This window comes from Electrophorus electricus, chromosome 11 (assembly GCF_013358815.1).
Source record: "Electrophorus electricus isolate fEleEle1 chromosome 11, fEleEle1.pri, whole genome shotgun sequence".
NCBI classification, from domain to species: Eukaryota; Metazoa; Chordata; class Actinopteri; order Gymnotiformes; family Gymnotidae; genus Electrophorus; species Electrophorus electricus.
The window spans coordinates 15,950,144-15,976,476 of record NC_049545.1 but is presented as its reverse complement, the minus strand read 5'-3'; the positions used below and the strand labels follow the sequence as shown (position 1 = coordinate 15,976,476).

The 26,333-nt window shown below is 38.9% G+C and overlaps 1 protein-coding gene across 1 annotated transcript in view; it reads left to right on the top strand.

Annotated features, from left to right (window-relative positions):
• itga9 (integrin, alpha 9) overlaps positions 1-26,333 on the top strand; it is a 48,629-nt gene that overhangs the window by 16,859 nt on the left and 5,437 nt on the right. Inside the window, exons 11-24 of the mRNA XM_035531687.1 lie at positions 1,117-1,211; positions 1,582-1,672; positions 2,368-2,413; positions 2,516-2,670; positions 3,902-4,062; positions 16,369-16,521; positions 17,277-17,353; positions 18,014-18,161; positions 20,966-21,052; positions 21,392-21,471; positions 21,966-22,055; positions 23,535-23,643; positions 24,073-24,180; positions 26,026-26,151. Coding sequence (XP_035387580.1) covers positions 1,117-1,211; positions 1,582-1,672; positions 2,368-2,413; positions 2,516-2,670; positions 3,902-4,062; positions 16,369-16,521; positions 17,277-17,353; positions 18,014-18,161; positions 20,966-21,052; positions 21,392-21,471; positions 21,966-22,055; positions 23,535-23,643; positions 24,073-24,180; positions 26,026-26,151 — 1,526 coding nt within the window. The remainder of the gene's footprint in view (positions 1-1,116; positions 1,212-1,581; positions 1,673-2,367; positions 2,414-2,515; positions 2,671-3,901; positions 4,063-16,368; positions 16,522-17,276; positions 17,354-18,013; positions 18,162-20,965; positions 21,053-21,391; positions 21,472-21,965; positions 22,056-23,534; positions 23,644-24,072; positions 24,181-26,025; positions 26,152-26,333) is intronic.

Below are 26,333 nucleotides of genomic sequence, written 5' to 3'. Positions count from 1 at the left end.
TGTAATAGTGTAATAGTCCAGCAGAAAAGACTCCATGTAGGATACAAAAGAAAAGGTGTTTATTGGCTCCCAGTGCTCCAGTGCAAAAGAAAAACCATATCCAATCATAACAAGCAAAAACATATTTTAAAAAGGAAAATGTATTATTTACAAGTATTTGTAAAAACAAATCCATCAATCATAAATTCTCCAATATCAATCAACTTCAAAACATTCCTTTCTTGAATTTTCCATCAGAAGCTTATATAGAGAAAAACAGAAAATTAGGTGATCTCTGGGTGGGAAAATTCCCCATAAAAGTCCCCTTCAACAAAGGCTACAGTTTCGTTTCCCTCCAAAACAATATGGAAGCCTTTCCACAAAAATAATCACAGGTAAGTTCATTTATTTCTCTTAACCTACTTTGTTTTACATACTTAGTTAGAATATACAAACTTTTCTGGACAGATGAACATTAAACTTAAACTCTATTAACATTATAAGAACAATATTTAATCTCAAATACTTACAACACGTTTCTCTTCTCTTGCAGGTCCTCACTAAATAAAACTTTTTCCATGCATGTTAATCACTCAGTAAATTTGACCAAACAATTCCTGTGTGTTAATTTACACGCATACATATATAAATATATATACATGCACAGCATATATGCATCTCAAACACAGAGTCCATATGAACATACTGTGGAGTGTAGCTCCATCACATGATGTTTAGCTTGTGAAAGTAAAACTTTCAGCTTTAAGCACGATTGCAGTGCTAAATAAATAAATACATATTTCTAGGCAGTTTCTAAAGACATGGAAAAAAACAGGCTAGTATAACATTACAAATGAGCAAGTGTCTTTTATTTGAGTAATATATTTTGTATGTTCCTTGTCTTTATGACACTGTTCCACTGTTCTACTTCTGAGTTTTACAGGTACTGCCAAGACTTTCTGAAGACTTTTCAGATTTTCAAGAAAATCTGACTTTAAAGTCAACAGGCTTATAAAGGGTTCCTGAAATACACAAAGCTGCATTTTGCTTTTCAGTTCCAGATGTGCCTTCTCTTTCTCATACAGACTTTCTCTGATTCTCTTTTCCCCACTGCATCTCTTACTTTCTGTGCTGCAGATGTGGCAATTGGAGCTCCCAAAGAGGATGACTATGGTGGTGCAGTGTACATTTATCATGGGGATGCTAAAGGAATAGTCAACAAGTACTCAATGGTAGCTTACACCACTCCATATCCCAGTTATTAGTGCTTTAAATGACAAATGGTATTCTGGATAAATTGCCTTCAGCTATGTTCATTATAATCACTAATTTAGGAAATACATAGTTAGGTCATTTGATTGGAGGATATGACCTTTATTAGTTCATTTAGTCTTCACAGAGTAGTCTGTAGCACAGTTCATTATCAGTCTTACTGAGGAAATTAATGTCAAATTAAAAGGTTTTAGGTTCAAAAGACATCTTAGTGCACCCCCTCTTTTTGAAGCACTTGCATGAGTTTGATTAATCAACATACTATTGATGTAGGTACTGTATGTATATATGATTGAAAGGTAGATTGTCTCTCCCCTTCATTGTCTGCAGAGGCTGTCTGGGCGAAGCATCAGTCCAACCCTCCAAATGTTTGGCCAGTCTGTATCTGGCAATGTGGACATGGATGGAAATGGTTATCCAGGTCTGGCAAAACTTTACATGCACAGCAAAGTAATTGACACTAGAAAAAGGAAATTCTTTGTCTTTGAACAAGACTTTGAATGACATTATTTGACTGACTCAGCATACTCAAAATGATGTCATATCACAGTTGTCACTTGATGTACAACATAATAAGAAACATATGAATCACTTAAGATGAAGTGAAAGACCATTTTTATTTCGTTTCCATTATACATTTGATTTGCTAATACCTAAACATTCAGTAACACAAAACACCTGGCCTTACACTACTGTTTAGACATATGGCCACAGTGTGACTCTTCATCTTTGTTTCCTTATGTTCACTGTTTCTTTTTCACTACATTATGTGGAATTAAATAAAATTCAGGATTAATTTTCTGAAGGAAAAATACTCTTTGTAGCAAAAATGCAAGGAATGTAGATTAACTACACATTCGGTCTTCGAAGCCTTTTTCTTGATGTGGTGAGAAGGCATTTTGTTTACAGCATTCCTCAGTGGACACTCAGACTTGACCAATCTAGGAACTAAAATCTACAACCTTTACGATCTAAGCGAGCGAAGCATTTTATTCGTTGCATTCATGTCAGAAATTGGTCCAAAATATTAGACTTTTGTTTTGGTCTTTAGTATACAAATTGATCAAACTGAAGTATTCCTGTCCTTCTTGAATAATATATTGGTTTGCAATATAGATGTGACAGTTGGTGCTTTCATGGCAGACAGTGTGGTGTTATTAAGGTGAGAAACACACTGCTAATGTTGCAAATAATTACAAATAGTATTAATATCTGTGCACCCATTCATTCCTGTGTCCTATTGTTCTCATTGATGTGGAGATAGGTCCAGACCAGTAATCACAGTGGAGGTGTTCATTTTCCTGCCGGCTTCTATAAACATCTCAGTGCCTCAGTGTCATGAGGGCCCACAGCACCTCAACTGCTTTAATGTCACCATCTGTATGCTCTTCAGTGGGAAACAGGTGCCTGGACAGATAGGTGAGGAATGCTACATTGGAGCCTTTTTGTATGCTACATTAAAAAAATAAGCAATTTTTATTATAAAAAATTCAGGTTATAGATAACTCAGTGGTTACAGCTATTGACTAGCAACAACTTGGGTACCATTAGTAACTGACATTGTCTCAGAAGGTCACTTACAACTGTGTCATTAAGGAAGCCAGTAAAGCCCTAAATTAATCCAGCGGGTTGCCCCAAGCCTTGCTTGTAAATACGAATGCATTCTCAGAACAGCTTCCCTTGTAAAAGTCCCTTCCATTTACTCATCTAGCCAATTTTGCCCCTACAGCCTAGAAACTTATCCACGTTGCACAATTAGCCTGATTAATGGATCATTTTTAATTGGTTTAAGACTGTTAAAACATTTTGTGTTGTGAACGTGAATCCAATAAGTATAGTGAATTTTACATGAGTAGGTGTGACCTCTGCATTCAGTGGATCTGGTCACTGTTAGGCAAGTCCTTGTAGGAGATTCAGGATGTATAAATTGGGTGTTATGCAATTGGCTGGTCCTGAGTGAGGAAAGAATAAGGGCTTTTCTGTTTCGCTTCTTGGCATTGGTTTTGGAAAGTGCTACAGCTCCTCTTCTCTGGGTAGCACTAGGATAAAACCCTCCCTTCCGCATTGAAGTGAGGTCATGGCTCCATCACAGCTGGACAATAGGAGTGGCCTAGACCCTTACACAGGTCCAAGAGAGAGGGTGTGTGTGTGTGTGTGTGTGTGTGTGTGTGTGTGTGTGTGTGTGTGTGTGTGTGTGTGTGTGTGTGTGTGTGTGTGTGTGTGTGTGTGTGTGTGTGTGTCTGTGTCTGTGTGTCTGTGTGTCTGTGTCTACACCCTCACAGATTTTCAGTAACACCCTCTGAGACCAATAAAACGCTAATGAATCTTACTCAGAAGGATCCAGCATTGAATGGGTGCACTCACCCTTTAACACTATTTAAGTGATCTCATGCCTGCCAGCCATGATTATTTTTCAAACAGCTTTTTCCAAAGTTATTTTTTCAAACTACCAGAAACTGAATGAAACATCGTAGTCTGACTGGCTGAAGTTCTGGTATTGTTTTTTTATGTGATGTTTTGTCAGGTCTATCAGTGTGGGGAATTGATATCATGTAACATTTTAGTGGACGTTTTAAAGGTTTGCATTATTCTTGAGTGAATCTGAGTCACTTTCCTTTGTCAACATACTGCTAATGCTCCCTTTCCTCAGAACTGTTATATAATCTAACCGCCGATGCAGATAAGAGACAGAAGGGTCTGCCATCCCGTGTCTATTTCACAAACAGTGGAGAACAGACCCCCATTGTGAGTGACCGTTTTAGCCTTACCATCAGCCAGAAGGAGTGCCACCAGTATACAACGTACGTACGGGTGAGTGTGTCAGTTAGCTCTGCTCATGATAATGCACCGTATGTCCTGCAATGTTCATAAATGGCACAGTAAATGTTGGCTATTTTCAGCATCACAAGGTCTGTGTCAGTTCTTTTGATTTTGTTTACTCTCATATTTTCTCATGACCTGTGGTCAAGGCTCTAAAGGTCAGGAGCTTTTGTGCCAAACTTTAGTTCATGCTGATCTTTCAATATGTGATTAATGAATGTTCCTGAGCATATTCAGTTAAATTAAATTTTAAGTTTGGGAGGATTTCTTGACACATTCATTTTTTAAACATTTGTTGTGTGGTGAGCATTAATATGGGAGAGTTTAGATTTCACTGCTGGGGTACTTATACGAGTAAATCATCAGTCTTTGAAACTTTTATGCCCTTGCTTTCTTTCACATGCCCTTAAATAGATAAGCCTGTTGCCATCACTGTGAATACATTTACAGCGTTTAGCTGACTGTGGCCACACAGATAGGTTCTGTTTGTCACAGTGCTGACTGACTGTTCAGGGCTTCAGTGTCCACAGGGCCTACACAGAGCGGCAGCTCTAATAGAGAGTTCCATACAGCACTTGTAAAAACCCCTCAGCCACTACTTTACCAGGCTATCCAGAGCTTTTCTCACTGGGGGAGATCCTGGGGGAATGAGCTTGCATGCAAACAGGCAAAACATGCGTTTACCAGAAAATATACGTTGGATTTATCCTGTGTTTAATTTGAATTTTTGTGTAGCAAAGCTTTCAATTTTGAAGAAATTGAAAATTGTGATTTTTGTTTATTGGCCTGACTAGCATATGTACCAAGTTTACAAACAGAATCCACTAACAGGTCTAACCTATTCAGAGTGTTCTGACTGCACGAATATATTTCCATACTGTTCATGAAGTTTATTTAATTAATGTTGTGATATATTCCTACTGTGTGATATCTTATATCTTTTTATAAAGCCTGAGTTGTGTGAATGTTTACAGAGGGAGATAAATGGGCTCTTAACTAGAGATTACTCTTGCCATCTGCTCTGTGGAAAACTACTGGCATCTCCATGGGTGAGCTGTAATGTATCAGAATAGATAAACATACTTCTGCTGAAAGAGTCAATTTTCTGTCATAGGAGATTTGGCTTGCAGTCATGTGGCTAGGAAGATACCAACAACTGACTTCAGTTGTTTACACACACCAATTATCTAAATGATTCTACAGTGCTAGGAAATTAGGTTCTGTAATGTAACAAAACACTCTAAATGGCTTTTACTTATCATTATTGCTGACTTGTTAACTAATCTGCAGTGTTTTGGGTCAGTGGACAATATTTCTTGTTTTTTTTGGCAAAAAAATGGTTTTTGGAATTTGTGTAAGACCAGGTGTCTCTGGTTGAGGTGTCTGAGCACTGCTTAGACTGGTCAGACTAGATGTGGTTATTGTCAAATTTAGATTACAGTGTTTGTTATACAGGTTGTGTATGTAATGCGTTTCCTCCTTCCATAAAGTTAGAGTTTAGTCTGGACAGGTTTGTCTCACATGCTGAGGGAAAAAAAACAGGATGCTGCACTTTAAAATACCAAACATGCTGAGGGAATATGCAGACAAAAGCGGATACATTTAATTACAAATTTTATTCTACATCCATCTAATAAATATTTCCATCAAAATGTGAGAAACACATTTTTCCGTAACTTACTGCCTCAGATTGTATGCACCCAGGAGTATGTTAGTGCTTTCTGTAACTGGTAAGGCAGTTCAAAAACACTGAAATCCCTGTCATCAGCCCTGATTCCCCAGCAATCTTGGGGACCAGGTCTGCCTAGCCAATCCTTCTCTTTATTTGAATGTTACAGTCTGCCCACATTATGTAGGCCTCCTATTCGCTAGCTCAATAACGTTAATGTAAACCAGCAGGGTTCTTGAGGGGAGCATTGCTCATACAGTACTACTCACACACACACACACACACACACACACACACACACACACACACACACACACACACACACACACATACACACATATGTATGCTTAATCCCTCAGATAAACATCAATGGTTCCACTATGATGGGTAACCTCTAACTAGGCTTGTATTGTGTCCAGTGGGTCTCTTTGCATGTGAGGACATTCACTTTAAGGGAATGAAGTCAGGTCTTGGTCATAGACTTGTAACATGATCTGGGAAAACATGGATAACTCCATACATAGAGGAAATGTATGTCAGAATCAGCTCCTGAATGATCTGTGAATTAACTGAGTGTAATTGGAAGTGCAGGATATTTATATTAATTTTGTGTATTGGAGTGCTGTGGCAAGAGGCATTGTATTTGGGTTCATATTTGTTCAGATCACCTACAGTTAGTAAAGACCTAATGGCTGGCATTTAAAATTTCTCTGCCCACCCAGCTAAAACACTCCCAGAACTTTAAATAAGCCAGTTGTAATTTTAATGCTAAAGAATTGGGGGTATTATATAACGTTTTCATGTTACTCATTTGGAACATGTTTTTGTTGGCAGAGGCTGTCAAATAGATCGCCAGATGTTCTGAGGTTTTTTTTTAGCTAAATAAAACTTGATATTTTGAACATGTGAAAAAAAGGAGAATATTAAAGTTTGCAGTTTAAACTGTTGATAGAGAGGAGGTGAGTGAGCAAAGATTTTGGCATGCATTTCAAGTTTACCATGCTCACCCTGGAATGATGTTTGCCCTGCTCCCAACTTATCAGCTAATTAACAAGTTCTTTGTGAATTTTAAATAGGTGTATTAGAGCAGAGAGAACCCTAAACTGTGTGGACTGACTAATGGTCTAATCATTTTAAACCACTGGAAACATTTTGGAACTGTTTATTTATTATTTCTAAGATCACCAGACGCCAACACTTATAAAATAGCTCCCATTTGGTTTACATAATACATTTGTGCAGCTGGGTTCTAAAATGAGGCAGCACAGGCTGAGAGAGAGACATGAACACCTAAACTAGTGAAGCCAAGTGCTGAAGACAGTTCAGTTTCCTGTGTTATTGTGGCTACCATGCATGTTTTCCTGTTTTGCAGTTTCTAGCACACTATCAGCTTTGATGTTCTATAAAGTGCATATTTGTGACTTGATAATACCTTTAGCTTTATATGCTTGATTTATTCAGTTATTTGGATTTTTATGACATGTACGAAGCTCAAATTCTGCAGTTAAGTGCAGATAACCACTAATTTGTCATTCTTATAAGTAACTCAAAATATGCTCAAGTGAGGAGCTAGCAATGGCTATTAAGTCCCCTGCTTGACAGCAGCTGTCTGCTTGGAACATGCCCTCTACTATTCATAATGCTTCCTACTTTATATGCAAAATCTACTGTCAGTCCAAGGGTATTTAGGGACCTGTTAAGCATTACTGTTAAACATATGCTATATCAGGAGCACTTGGCACTGACAGGAAGATGGCATGGTAGAATCAAATGGAAAGGACAACTCAAATTTATGACATATTTTCAACTTTGTTTCAGTACAAAGTTGGACACAGATCACATTGTGCTCCCCTCACTGACACAAAGATACAGAGGATTGTAAGGCATGTATATGTCCAAGAGCACAGTTGTAGCAATGCACAACCTTTTTTTTTTTTTTTTCCTGACATAAGTACACCTGAATAACCCGTGTACAGCACCAGTGTTATTCGCAGCCCACTGCTGTGAGGCTATTCACACTCCTTACCCAGAGAGTGCTAGGCTGCCGGCCACCTGCCTGCTTTGTGCTTGTCCCATTTATAGTTCTTCATGACACTGCAGTTCCCTTGATGCCATTCCACTGGTTTCATTTACCCTGAGCCAAGAAAGCTGATACAGTGAATTCACATGGCAGGGAGGTAATCATAGACAGCTGTCTCCCATTAAACAAGCTTGCCACTCCAACTACTATTTATAAAACATGGTGACTGAAAGATATTGAAACATGCCGGACCATAACCAGAATAAATACGGTAGAAAAAAAAAAAGGATCCTCTGCTCCAATATGAGCACACGTAACTGCAGTTAAATGTTTTGTCATCATGAATCATTCCCAGAGGCATGATCTGAGGGAGCTCTATGGAGTCCTGCACAGCTTTGTATTTGTATAGTTTCATTTAGCATAGCATACTGTTTCTGACCAGTGTGTTCTCTCTCTGAGTAATGCTTACTGTATCTTCTTATAGTATTGGGTGTGTACACAGCAGCCTGTCATGCTTTACCACAGACAACAAGCCTAAATATGATACTTCATATAGACCATCACAAATCTTACTTCAAGGAATTACACTTAGATGTCTTTACTTTAGTTTGATAGGTGCAATATGGAGACATGGTTTAATTTCCCCTTGCATGCATTTACATTGCTTTTTTATAACATCAGTACAGTAATTAAGTAAACTTTATGCAAAGTCAACTTTTTCTATTTTCTAATTCTAGAAATTTTATATTCCCATTGGAACTTGATTGTCAGGAGCCTAAGCTCTAGGGTTTGGGATTTTAAATGTACTCACCACACACAGAGAAGTTTAGACAATTGTGTCTAAGCTGCACTTATGCACTCTTGTGGATGTAAAACTCCACAAATTAACAGCAGTATAATAGTGTCCTAGATTCGTGAGCTAGCAATCCCTATAAAGGCAAGAAGCATCTGTGACCGTGCTTATGACTAACCAGAGATGCATACATGCACGCACGCGCACACACACTGAAGTTTCAAGTTGACAAAACAGAAAATGAGATCCATGCTTTAGAAACAGAATATTTGATTTCAGATTCTTTCTTAGATCCTGTATTGTAGGACAGTCCCAGAATTTATTCTGAAAGTCTCAACAATTGACTGCCACCATACCCCCTGTCTACATTACTGCCTACACTGAGCCCTAGCCAAGGCTGCTACCATAAATGGCCTGGTCTGAGTGTCCCCTTGACTAACGTAGTTTTTCTGGTCCGAGTGCCTTCACTGTGTTCTCGAAGTGCTCCATCGGCCAAGGCAGAAACTTTAACATGCATGCTATTCAAAGAGCTGAGAGTAGGTGACAGGGGGCACCACGCCGGAATCCAGGGAATGCCTTATCAGTGGTCCTACCTGGCCACTGACAAGTAAAACTGCAGGATATATTTATTTTTACAAGTATGACATGCTAAGGGAAAGTGTATATTGGAGGAAACTATGAACTATGTACATTTCAAGCAAATATAAATAATACATTTAAATGTCAGAGGCACTGTTTTGTAATTCTTCTCAGTAAAAATGAGGACACTGCTAGATGTCCTGATTCGAAAGCATTTTTGTGCTTTGGAGTTATCCAAGGAATCTTACATGTTTGGTTAAGTTTCAAGAAGTCGTGTTTCTTGGATCAGCTTTTTGTAAAGTATTTGTTGAATGCTTTGTTCTTACTGTAGTAACAAATGCAAAAATGTCTAAATTTGCTGACAGGATTCTTCAGTACTAAATGAATGATTATTTTTTGTAGTCTGAGGAGAAAATGCTTTCTGTCTTGCCAGTTTACACTGGCGAAGCATGCCACCTTCATTCCTGCTTTATAAGAGCCAGCTGGGCTCTTAAATGTCTGAGAGTCAGATGCTGAATACCTGATGTATGTTAGCCAATAAAAGTTTACTGTAATTTGTGTTTATATGAATGTTGTTCCACTGAGTAGCTCATCAAATTATATGCTATTTAGAAATGTCCCACTCACTGTGCACAGATTATGTTCTCCCCTATGGAAAGTAAAAAAGGGGAAAGTGGCAATAATGTATGTGCGAATACATGTGTTAGGATGTGTGGTGCATCCAGACACCATGGGAGAATGTGAGGATCCAGAGGGGGAAAGTGTTGCGTGTGTGGCAGTTAAGGGAAGAATGAGGGAGCAACACCACAGATGGAATGAGTTTTCTGACAATTTCAATTATGAGCCTCCCATATGCTAAACCTCCTTGCTCCGCACAGTCTGCATGCTCTTATCCCATCGCCTGTGAGACTGTGTGAGACCGTTTCCCATGGGTAAAATGACAGCAGTCCTTTTGGAGCATAGAAGAGCAAGTTGTAAACTGTGTCTCCCTGTGAATTTGGCCTGTACATTTGGGTCTTCTTTTTGGCTTAACGCATCTTTTGGAGAGCTTTTAGTTTCGTTTGTTTGGGAAATGTATCATGTATGTATACAGGCTAATGACTGAGAAATTAGTGTCTTTGATTGATCATGAGTTTCCTGAGATGACCCCTGATTCAGTCAGGGATTTTAGAGAGCAATTTTAGGAATACACTCGTATGCTGTGTAGACCAGGGTCCTGTACAGAGCCCAAAATCCATATAGGATTACCTGATGCTGAGTGACTTTGTTGGCCATAATCACAGAATGAGGAACTCTAGATGTGTTATTGCCAGGGTGTTAGAGGTACAAAAAAGGAAACCTGTGAATCTTCTGGCATGCTTAGTATATTTTCTAGTTTATTGCATGATATCAGTGTAAAGATAGTCATATAAGCCTTGTTGTGAAATGTTACCCAAAAGCCTATGAAAATATCTCTATCAAGTACTAATAAATCAGTTTGATAAGTATTTAACCTTTAGGAAAATTGAGCATAAATTGTTACTTACCACAACAAACCTACCAGCCACTTTAATAAAAACACCTACCTTGTACCTACACCAACTGGACCCTTTATTAGGTGCACCTATATTTTAGATGCATGTTTAAGCATACAACAGACTGTAGCCTATTTGTTGGCATGCATAGTTTATCAGAAACCCTCTATCCCATTTCTGCTGTTCTGTTTCTTACCAAAGGAACACAGTTGACAGATTGAATTTCATTTGAGTGGTGTACAATGTTAAACACAGCAGTGGTCATAAACCTGACCATTGATGAAGAGTTGGAAAAGAGCTAACACAAGAGTTAAAGATGTTTCTAATAAGGTAGAGTGCACCGTGACTGTAAAGGGTTAGTTGTAACACTAATGAGTTTAATTTAGATCCTTCATCATAGTTGTTCATTTGCAGCCACTGAAAAGCCTCTTTGAATTATTATTGCTTCCATATGAAACAATAATCTTTCTGTTAGGAATACTGTTCGCCACAGACAGTGTGGTTGCTGGTGTCACTTTTTAACAGCCCAGATCTTTTGGGAATTCTGTGGGACAACCAGGAAACCTGATATGTACTGGCAAAATGTCAATGAGATGAATAAGGCTGTTTAGCCGGAAGTAAAAAAAACTTGGATCTGTTGACCATTTTCATGTAAAATCTTATATTTGATAGGATCACAGAATAAACATAATGATGATTAATCTGTTACTAACATGATTGTCATTTTTATTACATATTCTAAACCTGTAAAACTGACCCATATCCCTTCCATACAAATGTTTCAAAGCACATATGTACCCTGCACTTATGTTTGAACCAAACTGGTGGGAGTCATATGAACAGGGCGCTGATATTCCTGTTGCCAAGCATGATCTGAGCATGTCTGGCTGACATCATCCCTACTCCCTTCCCTGGACAAGTACAACTCACTCACAGCAATAAGTTGTACATGGTCCTATTGTTTTTGCTTGTACTCTAATAGTTTTGGTAGATCAAAGCCTGACATGGCTCACAGTTGAAGAAGGACAAGACATGAAATAATCTATCTGACACATTTCATTACATCACCCCTCTCTCAATATCTTGGTTGTTAAAGTGAACTACAAATAAGGAGTTGTAGACACATTTGGCTTCCAACCACCACCCCCCCCCCCCCCCACCATGTTCATAATTTGAATCTTTATACGTCACTGTTCGTTATCATCACTTTAGTCTTTGCAATATTGACATTGCAGGTGGTTGCAGTATGTAAATAAGCCTAAAAAATCTAAAATATTTTAGATTTTTTAACTTTCTTAAGGAATCCTACCTGAAGTAATTGAACCTTTATTAAATTTAATAACCTTTTCCTTGTACAGTGGCTACATACCTAAATCATTCAAATTGCTAGTAATCAGACCACTTATCAAAAGATCTAACCTCAGCTCATCTATCACTTACCTGATGCTTAGTTATGCAACTTAGTTATGAGTATAACTTGAGCAATTGAGGGTTAACAGTGTTGCTCAGGGGCCCAACAGTGGCAACTTGGCAGTTGTGGGGCTTGAAGCAGCAACCTTCCAATTACACATCAAGTACCTTAACCACTGAGCTGTCAAACTACAGGCCAAGCTCAAACCTTAGAGACAGCACTGATTAAAGTAGTTAATGACCTGCTGTTGGCTTCTGACCAGGGTTATGTCTCTTTGCTTATATTGCTTGATCTAAGTGCAGCATTTGACACTATAGATCACAACATTTTACTAGATAGACTCGAAAATGATGTTGGGATTAGGGGAATAGCCCTTTCCTGGTTTAAATCTTATCTAGCCAATCGCTACCAGTTTAACATAAATGGAGACTTCTCAGCGTACAGCAAGGGTAGCTATGGTGTCCCACTAGGATCTGTTCTAGGGCCTTTGCTTTTTTTCTTTATATATGCTACCTCTAGGTGACATTATATATAATCACTGTGCTAGTTTCCACTACTATGTTGATGATACTCAGCTATATGTCCCAGCCAAATCAGAGGACATATATCAGCTTAGTATGATTGAGGAATGCATAAAGGACATCAGACACTAGATGTTGAGGAACTTTCTCTCACTTAATCCTGACAAAACAGAGGTGCTTCTATTAGGCCCAGAGATAGCTAGGTCCTCGCACCTTAATTACTCAGTGAACCTCAATGGTCTCCCAATCACATCATCTCTAACAGTTAAAGATCTTGAAGTTGTCTCATTCAAAGCTCTTCTAAATAATATTTCTAGGACTGCCTTTCTCCACCTCAGGAACATTATAGAGATTAGGAACATACTCTCCTCACATGATACAGAGAAGTTAGTCCATGCATTTATTACTTCAAGATTGGACTACTGTAATATGATACAAGTATTTCAGTCTATTGAAGGCTTTTTTTTTAAATATTCAAAATGGCACATAGAATGTGAAGAAACAGTTATGGATAAACCTTCCACATTATTAGGTAATATAATTTAGTAATGAGTAAGACCTGATCTAGGTTGATAAATGGTGATCTCAAAATTGTGAAAATGTGGTTTCATATCAATTTTTTTTAAATCTATCAAGGAGGATAACTTTGAACCTAGATAATAGCCCCAGATGTTTCTTCCTATAATACAGATGTTTTCACATCCTAGAAACTCTTCTGAAGTCATACAACCTTGGATGTATAAAACTACCTATGAGGATTTTGCAAATAATCCTGAAGCAGCAATGTATCAACTCTAACATTTGATTTGATACTTTTAGAATAACTCATGTTTCTACAATATTAATGAAGGTATAGCTTACATGAAGCCTGTTAAAACTTTCACCAACATTAGGACCACCCATTATCCATCGAAATGAATGAACTTTTTGCAAAGTAAATTTAATGTAAATTAAGTAACGTTAATGATATTCACAGGACACACTTTGTATGTGTACATTTTGTGCCTAGAAGAAAGTAAATGGATTTAGGTTTCCTAGGAGTTTGAAATTTTTTAGGTAATTTTATGCATTCCTTACATAACAGCATTTGTTGCACTGAAACAGAGTTATGCAGATATTTGCAGACATGCTCTTAGGAAAGAAACAAAAATGTGCTGGACCTATATTGCAATATTACAATCAGAGTATATAGGAATATATCTAAAATGTGCTCAAAGTATGTAATTTTCTCCAGTTTTCTCCATATCATGAAGCTTCACATACTCTGAGATTTATTTAGAAGTTTATTGAATCTTCTCTGTGTTTAAACAGCAAGGCAGGTCTTCAAGTGCCTTATTAGGGCTCATTTGATTTTAATTTCAATGTGAGTACTTGGTTAAAGAAAGATTAAATAAAAACCCCATCATCCAGTCAACTGTGCTATCTGTTATTGACTCCATGTTCTAAAACATGAGGTCAACTTTAATGGTCCTCTTGGGAAATATGATTGGCCCACTTAGTGTAGAAATGGATAGACTCCAACCAATCACAATGCCCTGCTTCTCCATTTTATTACTAAGCTATGTACTTTTTGTTACAGTTCTCGTATGGTGTGCTAAATGAGAACTTGAGATCTCATACGCTAGTAGTAGCATTCTTTGAACAAAACAAAAGATGAAGGTAATGGATGTTACTTTTCAATTTGTCATGTCGTGCTGAAACCTTAAGCTATAGCTATTTTAAGATAAAAGAGGCTAGACATTATGAACTGAGAATGTACAGCATAAGCTGAATTCGTCACTGAATGTCCGTGCTATTCCAGATGGAAACAGTGGGAGTGCACACAGCCTACATCAGCTAAACATGGTTTAAACAATGAGTAGTTGTGGTAACCTGCTTTCTGCTTGTTGATATGTTTGAGTGGCACATGAGGAGCAACTGTTTAGAGGTCCATTTTTCTCAGCCTATTAAAAGTGAGATTCCTTTTAATACTAGTAATACACCCGTTTTAACACTGGTAGCTTCCCAAACTCTGCGTATTAAAATCCTATCATTTTTTAAAAATATACAAGTTTACAGTTCTACAAAAGAGGTTGGTGGTGAATGAACTGGGAGCCAGGGCGTTGGCAACAGGGAACATTAATAACAGGCTAATAAATACTTGGGCCAAAGTACCTCCATTAAGAACTCCATTGTATTCTCATGGGAAGTGGACTGGGTTCTTGCTAGTGTTTCTGAATGAGCTACTCAGAGTTGCTGCTTTATTGGGGCAGAATGGGTTGTTCATGCTGAAATAGGAAGGCTCAGATCACTCCTGATAAGTGTGAGCAGAAATGAAAAAGGTCTCTTAAACTTAAAGTATCAAACTTTGATATCTTCCTTGGTCCCAAGGGCAAGGGTCATTGGAAGGACAGTTCACCAGGCTCTTTTGATGCATTTTGCTTTAATGACAGCTGAGGCTGAGAAGTGAGCCAGTTCTGTAAACCTTAGCCTTGCACACATTTTGTTCATTTTACTCCTGATGCATTACTGTAAAAACACTTTCTCTGGAACTAACTGAAGCACAGAAGGGGGTGGGGGATCACCACTGCTTAAGTTGACTTACTTAAATAACGCACCTCCTCTGTTGTTTATGTACCAAAACATTAACTAAATAAAGAAAGCATGTTTGCACCTTCACAAGCAATGACAATAACAGCCAAAGAACTTCTGCAATTATGAATAGATGGGATGCTAATAAGATTTTGGGTAGAATTCAATATTCACAAAATACATAAAATGAGAGCCTTTTAGAAATAAAGTAGTTGCAACAATTTGTATTTGCCCCTAAAGATGTTGGTGATGTTTTTTTCCCCATTTTATCTTTATTTGCACTGAAAAAGCTTACTTGGGTAAAACATTATAATGGAGAAATAAATCTTTAATCAAGTTTAATCTTGCCAAGGCTATTTCAGACATTCATCAAACTTTTCTTTCATGTCATTTCTCTGTCAACATAGGCTGCAGGTTGTTGGAGGGTTGGAGAGCATTTGAGGTTTAGTATCTCATATGTCCCAAAGTGGTTATAACCGCATTTTCACCACTGCTGACAAAAATGCTGGGTGGGTGGACAGAGGAAAAGCCGGTGATAAAACCCGAACAGGGAGGGGTGGGAAGAGAGCACTAAAAAAAGTAAGCTGGAGGTACAGCAGCAACCGGGGAAAGACCTGTGTTTACACAAGGGGCAGGGCTATGCATTAGCAGATAGTAGTGATGTGTGATCAGTGGGCACAGAATTGCCAATGGATCAGTTTTCCTTTGTAGCTTTGTGCCAAAAGACAATGAAATGAAAGCTAAGCATAACAGACCTCTTAAATGGGATGAGAGGTGCTTTTAATGTACATCAGAAGAGAGGGAAAAGAAAAGGCCAACCTTCCCATGTCCCTCCACCATCAGAATCCCTAAATTAAATGGGGTTTCTATATTATTCAGCATTTTGTTGGAGTGTTTTCAAGTCCTGTGCCAAGGGAAACTCCTGTCGTCTTGATTAAAATTCTGTATTCTGTATTGCCAGAATAAGGGATAATGGAAGGGGGAGGTTACCAGGTCAAGCAGATAATTAAGAAGCATTAACTTGATAATTTGAATAAATGCAAAACTTTATAAGCTATTATATATCAAAGTGGCAGTAGAGTCACTAGCACAGAGCATTGTCAAAGATCTTTGTCAAAGTCTGGCTCTGTGAATGCAGAAACTATTCACTGTGAGATTTGTTTGAATGTTTTCTGTATGCATACATGACATTTTAACATGAGGATTTGTGTTTCCACAGAAGGAGGTGAAGGATGTGTTTGCGGCCATCCCTTTTGATGCAGCATACAGCCTGGGCAGGCTCGTGCTGGACGGACATCACGAGCGCGAGCTTGCCTCACTCACGCCAGTACTGCGCTGGAAGAAGGGGGAAAGGATTGCAGCTAGGAATGAGGTCAGATTGCCCTGGCCATCCAGGTGCAGAAATTCCATGCTGATGTCTGTTAATAAGTAGTTCATATAGATTAATTAAGTGAAGCATTTTGAAGAATACATTATGGTCAATAATTGATGAAAGTGAGATCATGATACAAATTTACCTCCACTTCAGCATCTTTGAGTGATGTATACCAATAATTCAAATGAAATTGACCTTATTATTATTACCTTAAACTAGCTCCACACTAGCTAATGACATGCAAGTAATTGTGTTTCATGGCACTGCAGTTTTAACACACAAAAACAGTGTTGACTTTCCTTGACTAAAATGTGCAGGACTGATGCCTTTACTTGGGCAGAGCCCATCTCATTCCCCACCCTTATGTTAGCCCCCTTTACCCTCCTCTGCTTATGAAAATCTGGAATTGGCACTTCTCCGCACATCAGGAATCCATTAGGATGGAATTTAAGCCTATTAGTATCCTTTCCTACCATGCAGTTTGTCTGTAACACTTGAAAACCAGGGGTGGCATTTGAAATCTCTCCAGCAGAAGTATTTTTATGACTGATAATAAATGGAATACATTTATGTAAACCTGAAATTTATCCTCAGACCTGATTGTTGTGCTCTTGTCTTCATCCCTCAACAGAAAAGTGCCCATCCTCTGTCCAACAGTGTCTGAATTCTTGCATCCCAGTGCCCTCTTGTATGATGTTCTGCTCTTGTCACAAAGATGTTTAAGTTTTATAAATGTCCTCTACAATTTGCAGACTTGGTTTGAGAAGAATTGCCTGTCAGATGACTGTGCTGCTGACCTAAGGCTACACGGGAAACTGCTGCTTTCAGGGTAAAGCCCTGTATCTGTTCTTCCGTTCTCTTTCTTTTTAGTCTCATTGTACTTGCCTGCTATTTGCAAGCCTTTTTCAGTATGTTGATGTCATAAAGGTTGAGTCAGTGTGGGTGTGGACACTGGGGCCCTGACACATGCTTGGCTCCTACCAGCTCTGGATGTCATCCATCTTCCAGCTCTTAAGGACGTCTTTGAGTCTGGTTTATAAATGATTTGGGCCTTTTTGTCTCAGTGCATGAGTGTTTCCTTAATGTTAGAGCTGAAGTCAGCTTTCACCCATTCAGTCATTTAAACCTCATGCTGTTTAAATGCTCGTATGAGTGATGGGCTTTGCCTGTTCCTGATTCAGAGAGGGACAAAATTGATGTAGCAAGTTTGTGAATATATCAAAAAGAAGCAAAAAGAAAGGAAAATAACTAGTTTGCTAGTCAGCCTTGGGAGTTGTAACTCCTACTGCTAGGACTAACTTTGCATAGTTAAATATTTATATCTATGCATATACTGAATGTCCATTACAAACATCAGAAATATAACCTTGAAAATTTTGCAGAAATGCTTCAATACATTTAACATGGGCCGTTTAAATTATTATTTTAAATGAAGCCCTGTGCCCCGATTAAGGTGCCACCTCTATTTTCCATTATGTTTCCCACTCAGACATTACATCAGGACTCATCTTGCCCTTGGAGGAGTGAAAAATGTCTCCCTCAATATAACCATTTCTAATGCTGGAGATGATGCCTATGACACCAACATCTACTTAAATTTTTCTAGGGAAGTCCACTATATCAACTTTCTGCAGATGGTGAGTCACTAATGCATGCATAAGTAGACTATTCTGTAATTGCTTCTGCAGGCCATTAAAAAAGCTTCTGTGCTTTTAGTTTACACCAAACTAAAGAATATGGTGATTTCAGAATCCAACAGAAAAATACCCTTAAAACCAAAGATAGCCAGCTGGGCATAGATAGGCAGCTTGGTAGAACAGAAAGTGCAGGAAACAGATTGAGATTTACTGTTGTGATCTCAAGAAGCAGCTGGCTGGTGTCCTATCTCAACTTTTGACAGCATCTCATCAAATGACCTCTTCCACATATTTCTCCAGCCCTCAAAAGCTTTCTGTGCCAGTTATCAGTAGCTTGAGTAAGAACAGTCCTCCCGTTTGATAGGAGTTGTAAAGTGTCGCTTATGAAATATTTCCCACTGTATGGATTTAAGAGAGGAAACACATTTAGGATTAACAAGCATATGTTTAGTGTCCAGATTTATTTAATCTATTAGTTAATATGCTTAAGGAAGAATCAAAAGCATTTTTTTAAATGAGAAACTGGTATAAACAATTTACAATCAAAAGGTTGAAGCATTTGGCATTTGTGGATTATTTAGTTATTTGAACATTTTAAAAGTCTAGTGGCTCTCAGTTTATCAGGAGCCAACAAAGAATCATTAGGAGAGGAGAAACAATGTTTCGAGTAGACACAGGAGCCAGTGCCATGTTACTTCATGCACAAAGCTCCTCTAATTATTCCAGCTCGGCAAGCAGTCAGTATTGTTGATGTGTGCCTTTCTTGCACAGCAGAGGTCAGGCCAGAGCACCTCCCTCGGGGTTCCTCTGTCAGGCAGCGCGTGAACTCCCACGCTCCTCTTCTTTTATGGTCGGGCCCCATTGTCTCTCTGTTTCTCTTGCAACCTTAGCCATGTGCCAGGTTGGAGCCATGCCAGGCGATTGGTTTCAGAAGATCCATCATTTCTGGGTTTGTAGTCATAAGTACAGTGGTGTTGAATCAAAAGTAGAGGTCTTGTTTTCCTTACCTTCGATTTCAGGAGGTTGCGCGAGAATAATCATTTGCTGTTACAGAAACAAATAGAAAATGAGATTCTTTGAGATCAGAGATCCTGAGGTTCTAAGTGAAACATGCTAGAGAGTGGCTGCCTGAGTGTGTGGTGGACTTACATTTTGTACATTTCTTTTGGTACTTCACTTGTCTTTAAAAGGGTATCTATATTGTGCATTTCCTTGTAGTGGTTGTGTAGATTTTGAACATGCTTGTGTTTCACAGTACATAAAATACCTGTGGGAGTACAGCTAGGGCCTCATGTGCGAAGGGAGCTGATGAGAGAGAATCTAAACATGTTATCCTTCTCAATAACTCCCTCTGAACAGACATGTACTACAATCAGAGAGCTTATAAACAGTGCATGAGCCAGAGACTGAGACAAAGTAGAGAACATTTATCACGCAGGTGATTGTCTCCCCCAAGACAGGATACAGGACAGTACACATGTCCACTCTTTCTCAAAGATTGCCAGGTGCATGATGGGTAAACACACTGACTTCCCTTCCTCTGCCCTCTACTATGGGAGCGTATGCTCTGTGCACAGCTCAGGAAATTCCCCAGGTAGTCACAGGGTTCCATCTGTCACTACCAGGTCAGTTGTATCCAAGTGATCCTTATTTAGGCTTAGTGCAGCTGGAAGACTTTGTTATACCTGAGGCTAGGAAAAAAAGTGTGAAGGAAGAGGAGAGGAATGTCAGAACAGTTTGCACAGTGAAGAAACCAGTGTGTCAGGGCAAACCAAGTCAAGCACTGTGTGCTTCACACACTCCTCTGAGCTCCCCCACCCCTGTTATCTGGTGCAGACAATTTATTGATGTAAGTCCTCTCTTGTTATTTCCACCACTGAGCTAAGAATAGCTGTGTTGTAAACTGGGGAATAGGAGCATGCATGTGGAGTGCTCAAACCTCATGAGGTGTGCCAGAATCCAGGAGCACTCTGCTTCCCCTGCTGTGAAACGTTTCACGATAGCTAGTTTGTCTATTTTATCAGCACGCTTGTCAGATCAGTGATGCCTCTCAGTCCATTCCCCCCTCCCAGGACTGTAAAAGGCCAGCTCTATGAACTCTCACTCCAGGAATGCTCACTCCTCAAAAGGGTCAAGGCCCCACTGTTTACTCAATCCAGCCGGAGAAGCAATGTGCTGTTTGGATAAGCTTCCAAACACACTGTCTGGAGGTTATCCCGCTTACTATCCGTTTTGTTGTATGTATACAAAATATATTCATAACAGTTGGGCTAGTGTCATAAATTAGGTTAATGTCATAAGCATAATTTACACAAAATGTGTGAAATATGCTTTAGAGTATAAATACACTAAATAACTATAAAGTGGTTCTAATTTTTTTTATCATAATTTCTAACATGGTCTAAGGTTCAAGTGTAACTATTTTGCAGTCTTCTATATTTAAGTCTAAGTCAGTTGTTGACAAACCATGTTGGACCTTGTCTAACACTAAGATAGTGTGGCACAGAATGTCATTTTAGATTTTGATTTATTCTCATAGTTAACCATCTTAACCTTTAGCCAAGGACTTTGCTTCAGTGACACCTCCTCTAGATACAAACCAGAACATGTAATTCCTTGATGGTGATCTTATTTCACAATGGGGCTATAGCACAGTAGCTCAGTTGTATTGGCTTGTAATGTGATATGTCTAAATCAATGGCCCTCTAAATGTCGTGTGCTCAGTGGCAAAGCTCTGCAGAGTTGTTGTTTTTTTTTTTTTTCCAGTATGTCTCTGGTTTTCCTCATGTCTGTTTCTACTCTAGGAAGAGAAGGGCATTTCCTGTGCCCTGGTTCAGCTGGACTTCCTCAAATGCAGTGTGGGATTTCCTTTCATGAGAGCGCAGACCAAGGTGAAAACACAAGACCCAGTTTTTTCTCATTTCAACTACAAAAACTAGTGTAACTGGCTTTTGTGGTTCTTGATTGTGGTTTAATTAAATTGTTTAATTGTTTAAATGGTTTTAATTTTAGTATCACGTTCAGTGTCCAAAGACTCTCACTTTATAACCTGCATTATTCACTATTTATTATACCCACTATTTTTAATTTACTAGATACCCGGAGGTCTCTGTGCTGAAATGAACAGAACGTTGACACTTACAAGGCCCATGTTAAAATACTTGAAATTTGTTTACCTGATGGATTTCTTTGAATCCTTTTTTAGATATCTGTTTTTCTTTCTCTTTTAGTACCATCTGTCTGTACTTTTTGACACAAGCCATCTGTCTGGTGTAAATGAGACATTGCTATTTTTAATACATGCCAGGAGGTGAGTTTGAACAGTTTTTATGTCTAATTGACTTTCTCCTCTATAAAAAAAATACCAAAATGACTTTAGTCCTCATCACTTTTTAATGCCATTAAGTTTTTATAAGCTGGATGCCTTACCCTAAAGAACACAAAAGGGCTTACTTTTTAAGGTTCCAGTTTGTTACTAAGGCTGGTCAGATGTACTTTCTTTAGTCATAAACCTGTATTACACACTAAATTAGAAAAAAATATTAACATTCATATTCAGTATTTTAGTAACTTCAATAATCTTTTTTCCCTGTCTTATTGTAGAGAAAAATAGGTGTATACACTGTGAGGTTTCTCTATGCAACGGTTTTATTATATACACTCTAGTGCACTAATGTGTGACTTTTTTTAATGTGTGAAGTGTGTGTTTCTTTTCCTGTTGGTAAAAACCATATCACTTGCTAAACGAATGCTGAATAATGCTAGACATTTGGAGATGAATATTTTGTTTTTTTGTTTACTTAGCGCCAACCCAGAGCACGAAAATAAACTACATGACAATACCTTGGAGCTGTCAATTCCTCTTGTGCATGAGGTGGACACAGCTGTCACTGGGTAAGAGTTTATCCTAACAGAGCCGTTTTGCATTTGGACATGTCTAAATAAACTAGACACAAAATAAACTGGACTAAAAATATTTTCTGAATCATAGACAAACAAGAGTATAAAATAATCATGAGTATATTCACTCATTCTGATCATTCGAATATAAATGTATTATTTTTACAGGCTGAGAATGTGACAGTTCCCTCCTCGCATGTAGCATTCAACTGGCTGTGGTGGCTTCCACAGGGCCTTTTGTTTGTTGCATTGTTCTGTTGCATGTGTTGGATGTTTTGGTTTTATGCCATGCCCCACTCATTAGCCATGTCACCTGTGTGACTTTATGTTGTTAGGTTCCTTTATAAGCCCATGTGTGTTTGTATGGCCATTTGTTGGTCATTAACGTTACATTGGCTTTCTTTAGTTCTGTTTTGGACACACTTATGTTACACACTCTTCCAGTGAAGATTAATTTGCTTCCTTCCTTTTTGCACGTTCTACACATGACAACTACTATGGGTGATAAAGGGCTAGAATGTGTGTTTGAAAGGGCTTCATCTGAAACACTAATTTCAAAAAGAGATACTGTGAACCAATAAAGTCTTGGGCAAATAACAGAGAAAAGAAAGTCTCCAACTGAAGAGTTTAAAGAAAATGAACATAAACATGATCAAAGAGTAACTAAAGAAAGCCAGTGTAACAAATCAGTCATACAAACACAAAGGCTTATAAAGAAAGAACATAGCACACAGGTGACATGGTGAATGAAGCTCAACCTGTGTGGGACATGGAACACCATCAAAACATATAACACGTGCAACAGAAAAGCCCAATATGAACTAAGGGCTATGTGGATGCCACAGAGTGCCACAGGGCAAGGAGCAGGACACACAGGACATTTATTAGACAAAACACGATACTCTAAACACAGTGGCATTCACATGGAACAAGCAGGGTGAGCACGAGCAACATCAGAGTCACAAACACGAACGAAATCACAACATGCATCACAAACAGAACCAGAACCAAAGATGCACACACCAACAGGGGTTTAAATACATACAAACATAACGACAATAAACCAGGTGCAGCTGTGTGCTAACAACAGGGCGTGGTTACAAACGAGACAGTCAGTGAGCTCCCACCGCATGCAGCACAACATGAACTGTGGGAAGGGGAGCGTTCCGTGACATAGAGGCTGCTGGTGAGGGGGCACCGTCATGTTTCCATTATTAGTACATTTCAGCAGGTTTGTATAAGTAACATTATATAAACCAATAAAAAGCTTTAAACTTTGAATATAGTTGTCTGCTTGTACTATGATCTTTTAAAATTGTACATTTTATCATGGTGTGTTTCAAGTACACATTATTGCATTGCAACTTTCAAACACTGACTATATTAGGCTACTGTTAGAGTGGCCTTACTGGACTATTCAGATGCTTATAAACAGCAATATCTTATGGCACTATTATATGCTTCTCTCCATAGTGTTGTCACTCCCTCCTCTTTTGTGTATGGAAACTCCATTGATCCATCTCACTTTGTTCAGCTGGAGAACCTGGAGTGCAACTTTCAGCCTCTCAACTTCACCTTCCAGGTATGCAAGAACTTCTGGGCTGTACCCTCATTTGTTTAGATGTCTAGGAAATTGTAAAGAGTGTGCTGTAGCTTCAGAGAGCTTCAGAGTTGTAAAAAGCTCAAATGTCAAGGCTGTAGTGTCATTACAATATCATGACGTTACTGAACCATGTGCTTTTGTGTGTTAATGCAGAGATGCTCACATGCTCACATGCCCCTGAGCTTTTTTCACATGGTGTACACCTGCATTTATATGTGCGAAAGCTGCAAATGCCTATTTGATAGGTCCCCATGTCTTATGACATGTGGCAGGGATTGTCATTTCGTGTGATTGTCCAAGGCAGGGCTCACATTGTAGTATCTCCTTCAGTGTCCAAAAAAGGATTTCTTAGGACTGCAATAAAAAAAGGTTTTGGATAAACCCATTTCCCATATGTTGGTGTCCTAGGTGATAAACAATGGACCAAGCAAACTGCCTGGCTCTACTGTGGAAATAAGGATACCAAACAGACTGGCTGGCAATGGGGCAGACATGTTCCACATCTTAGACACACAAGTGAGTATCACACATCCACTTAGTTTCATTTCATTCTTGTTCATATTACTGCATATAAATGCGTGCTAAATTAAAATTTTTGTAGCCTACCTAAGAACAGTTTATGGTCAAAGATGTCCAGTTGTAGCTCACGCATATCAAGCCTAGTTTTAAAGGAGCAGAAAAATTGGGTGAGCATCCTGCTCTATTCAGTTATGGTACAAAATGTCTTGTTTTATTTTGCAGTTTTGCTATATGTTTGATGTGATTTATGATGTAATTGAATTCAGTTGTAACTCATACTCTATATTACACTAAAAGCAGTGGTAGCATACGCACTGCATTATATTGGAAGTAGTACCATCATGGATCACAACAACAGAGTTGACTTTTAAGTAGGTAGGATAATTAATTACATCAATTCCACCTCATTTAATTCAAACATGTTAAAATGATCTGCATAGCCCAAATATTTTGGTTCTAAATCAGTGTACAAGCAGCCTTCATTTACATAACATCAGTGATATCTGATGCTGGCTTTGAAAGTTTAGTAAGTTCATCACGCAGGCTCACAGTTAAAATTTAAAATATTAAAATAAAAAAAATACCACATTTGGACTTATAACATCCTTCACTATGAATAGAGTGATCCAGCATCACTTTAGCATAAAACTATGTTTGATTATCTACTTGCAAGGCCATACTGGTATCTCAGACTAGAGTTTAGTAATGTTAATGCACTGCTGACCTGAGAAGCCTTTATCCCACCCAATCAGCTTCATATGGTATCACTTAATGGGGGATCATACTGCTTACGCTGCAGGGTGAAATTAGACACCTCAGGAGAACTGTGTCTGCTTGGGTTCAGTATGCTTTGTCTCACTGAAAAACATCCAACTGCCTTGGTGTTGGATGGAATAAAAACTTCCCGGGTACCTTCCAACCAAGGAATATAATTTACACAGTCAAGGCAACAAACCTGACTGCAAATGCCCAGAGAAAGCATTCCACTGTATCACCCTGCTGGAAACACATGTGGCATTTTTGGTTTGGGGGGGGGGGGGGGTGCAGTCTCTACTCAGTCACTACTTTGCATCACTGAAGCCAAGCACAGGCCTGTGGTGGTGAGGTGTCAGAACACAAATGGGAGCCTCATCTGTGGGGAAATGACTGAGAGTGGCTGTAAAAGTGTGTTGAGAATGGCCCGGCCAGAGCTGTAGTGCTGTAGGTGGCCAGAGAGCAAAACAATAAGAGGCCATGGGACACTTCCACATATGGGGCCCCTCGTAGGCCTTGAGAGGATAGAGGTGAAAGGGGGCAGAGATGGAAAGAGCTCCCTGCGGCCACTGGAACGGGGAGGGAGGAGTTTGTGTTGGGCAATAAAGCACTCCATATGTCGAGCTCAGGGAGGAGCTCCTGAAGTCCTCCTGGGATAGAAGTTCCTTTAGACCTATAAATCACTCTGCAGGTCAGGCCTCGTTTACTTACAATGAGCACGACTATCCTTACACATCGACTCAGAATGGAAGGGCATATGTGGACCTTCCCTGCTTTAGTCACAGGGCAGATAGAACCACCATATACATCACACTATACATGTTGAGACTGTAAAGATATGAACGGCAGTGTGATAATACATTAAGCACAATTTCTAGAGTAGTCTCAAGTTTAAGACTATGAACAGGAGTCTGTAAATCCCTCAAACTTAAAAGAACAGTCTGCAGTTATTTCCTTGAGTTGCCTCAGGCTTTCTGATGCTTGTTAAAAACCCTGCTTCACAAAAAGAACAGTTTATAGGAAAGCCTACCATGGCAGTGTATGCTGCTATTCATAGAGTTCTCATAGTGTGCTCCTGTGTGTGTGCAGGTGGCCGAGGGACGAGGGAACTGTACATGGTACAGAAACCCCACGCCATGTACCATCCCCCAGGAGAAAGAGAGTATTTTCCACACTATCTTTGCCTTCTTCACCAAATCTGGCAGGAAGGTTTTGGTAAGCAAATAATCCTCATTTACAATAGACTCAAGAGTTATTATTCAGAGACTGCTGTTAAAAGAAACTCATCATACTGTATAGAGGGTTTATTTTTAAGCACATTGAAGGCTTGAATGTGAGCCAGTTAATGTATTTTAGGTGATTATAATACTAGTGTATTTTATCCTGTTTGTCAGTCT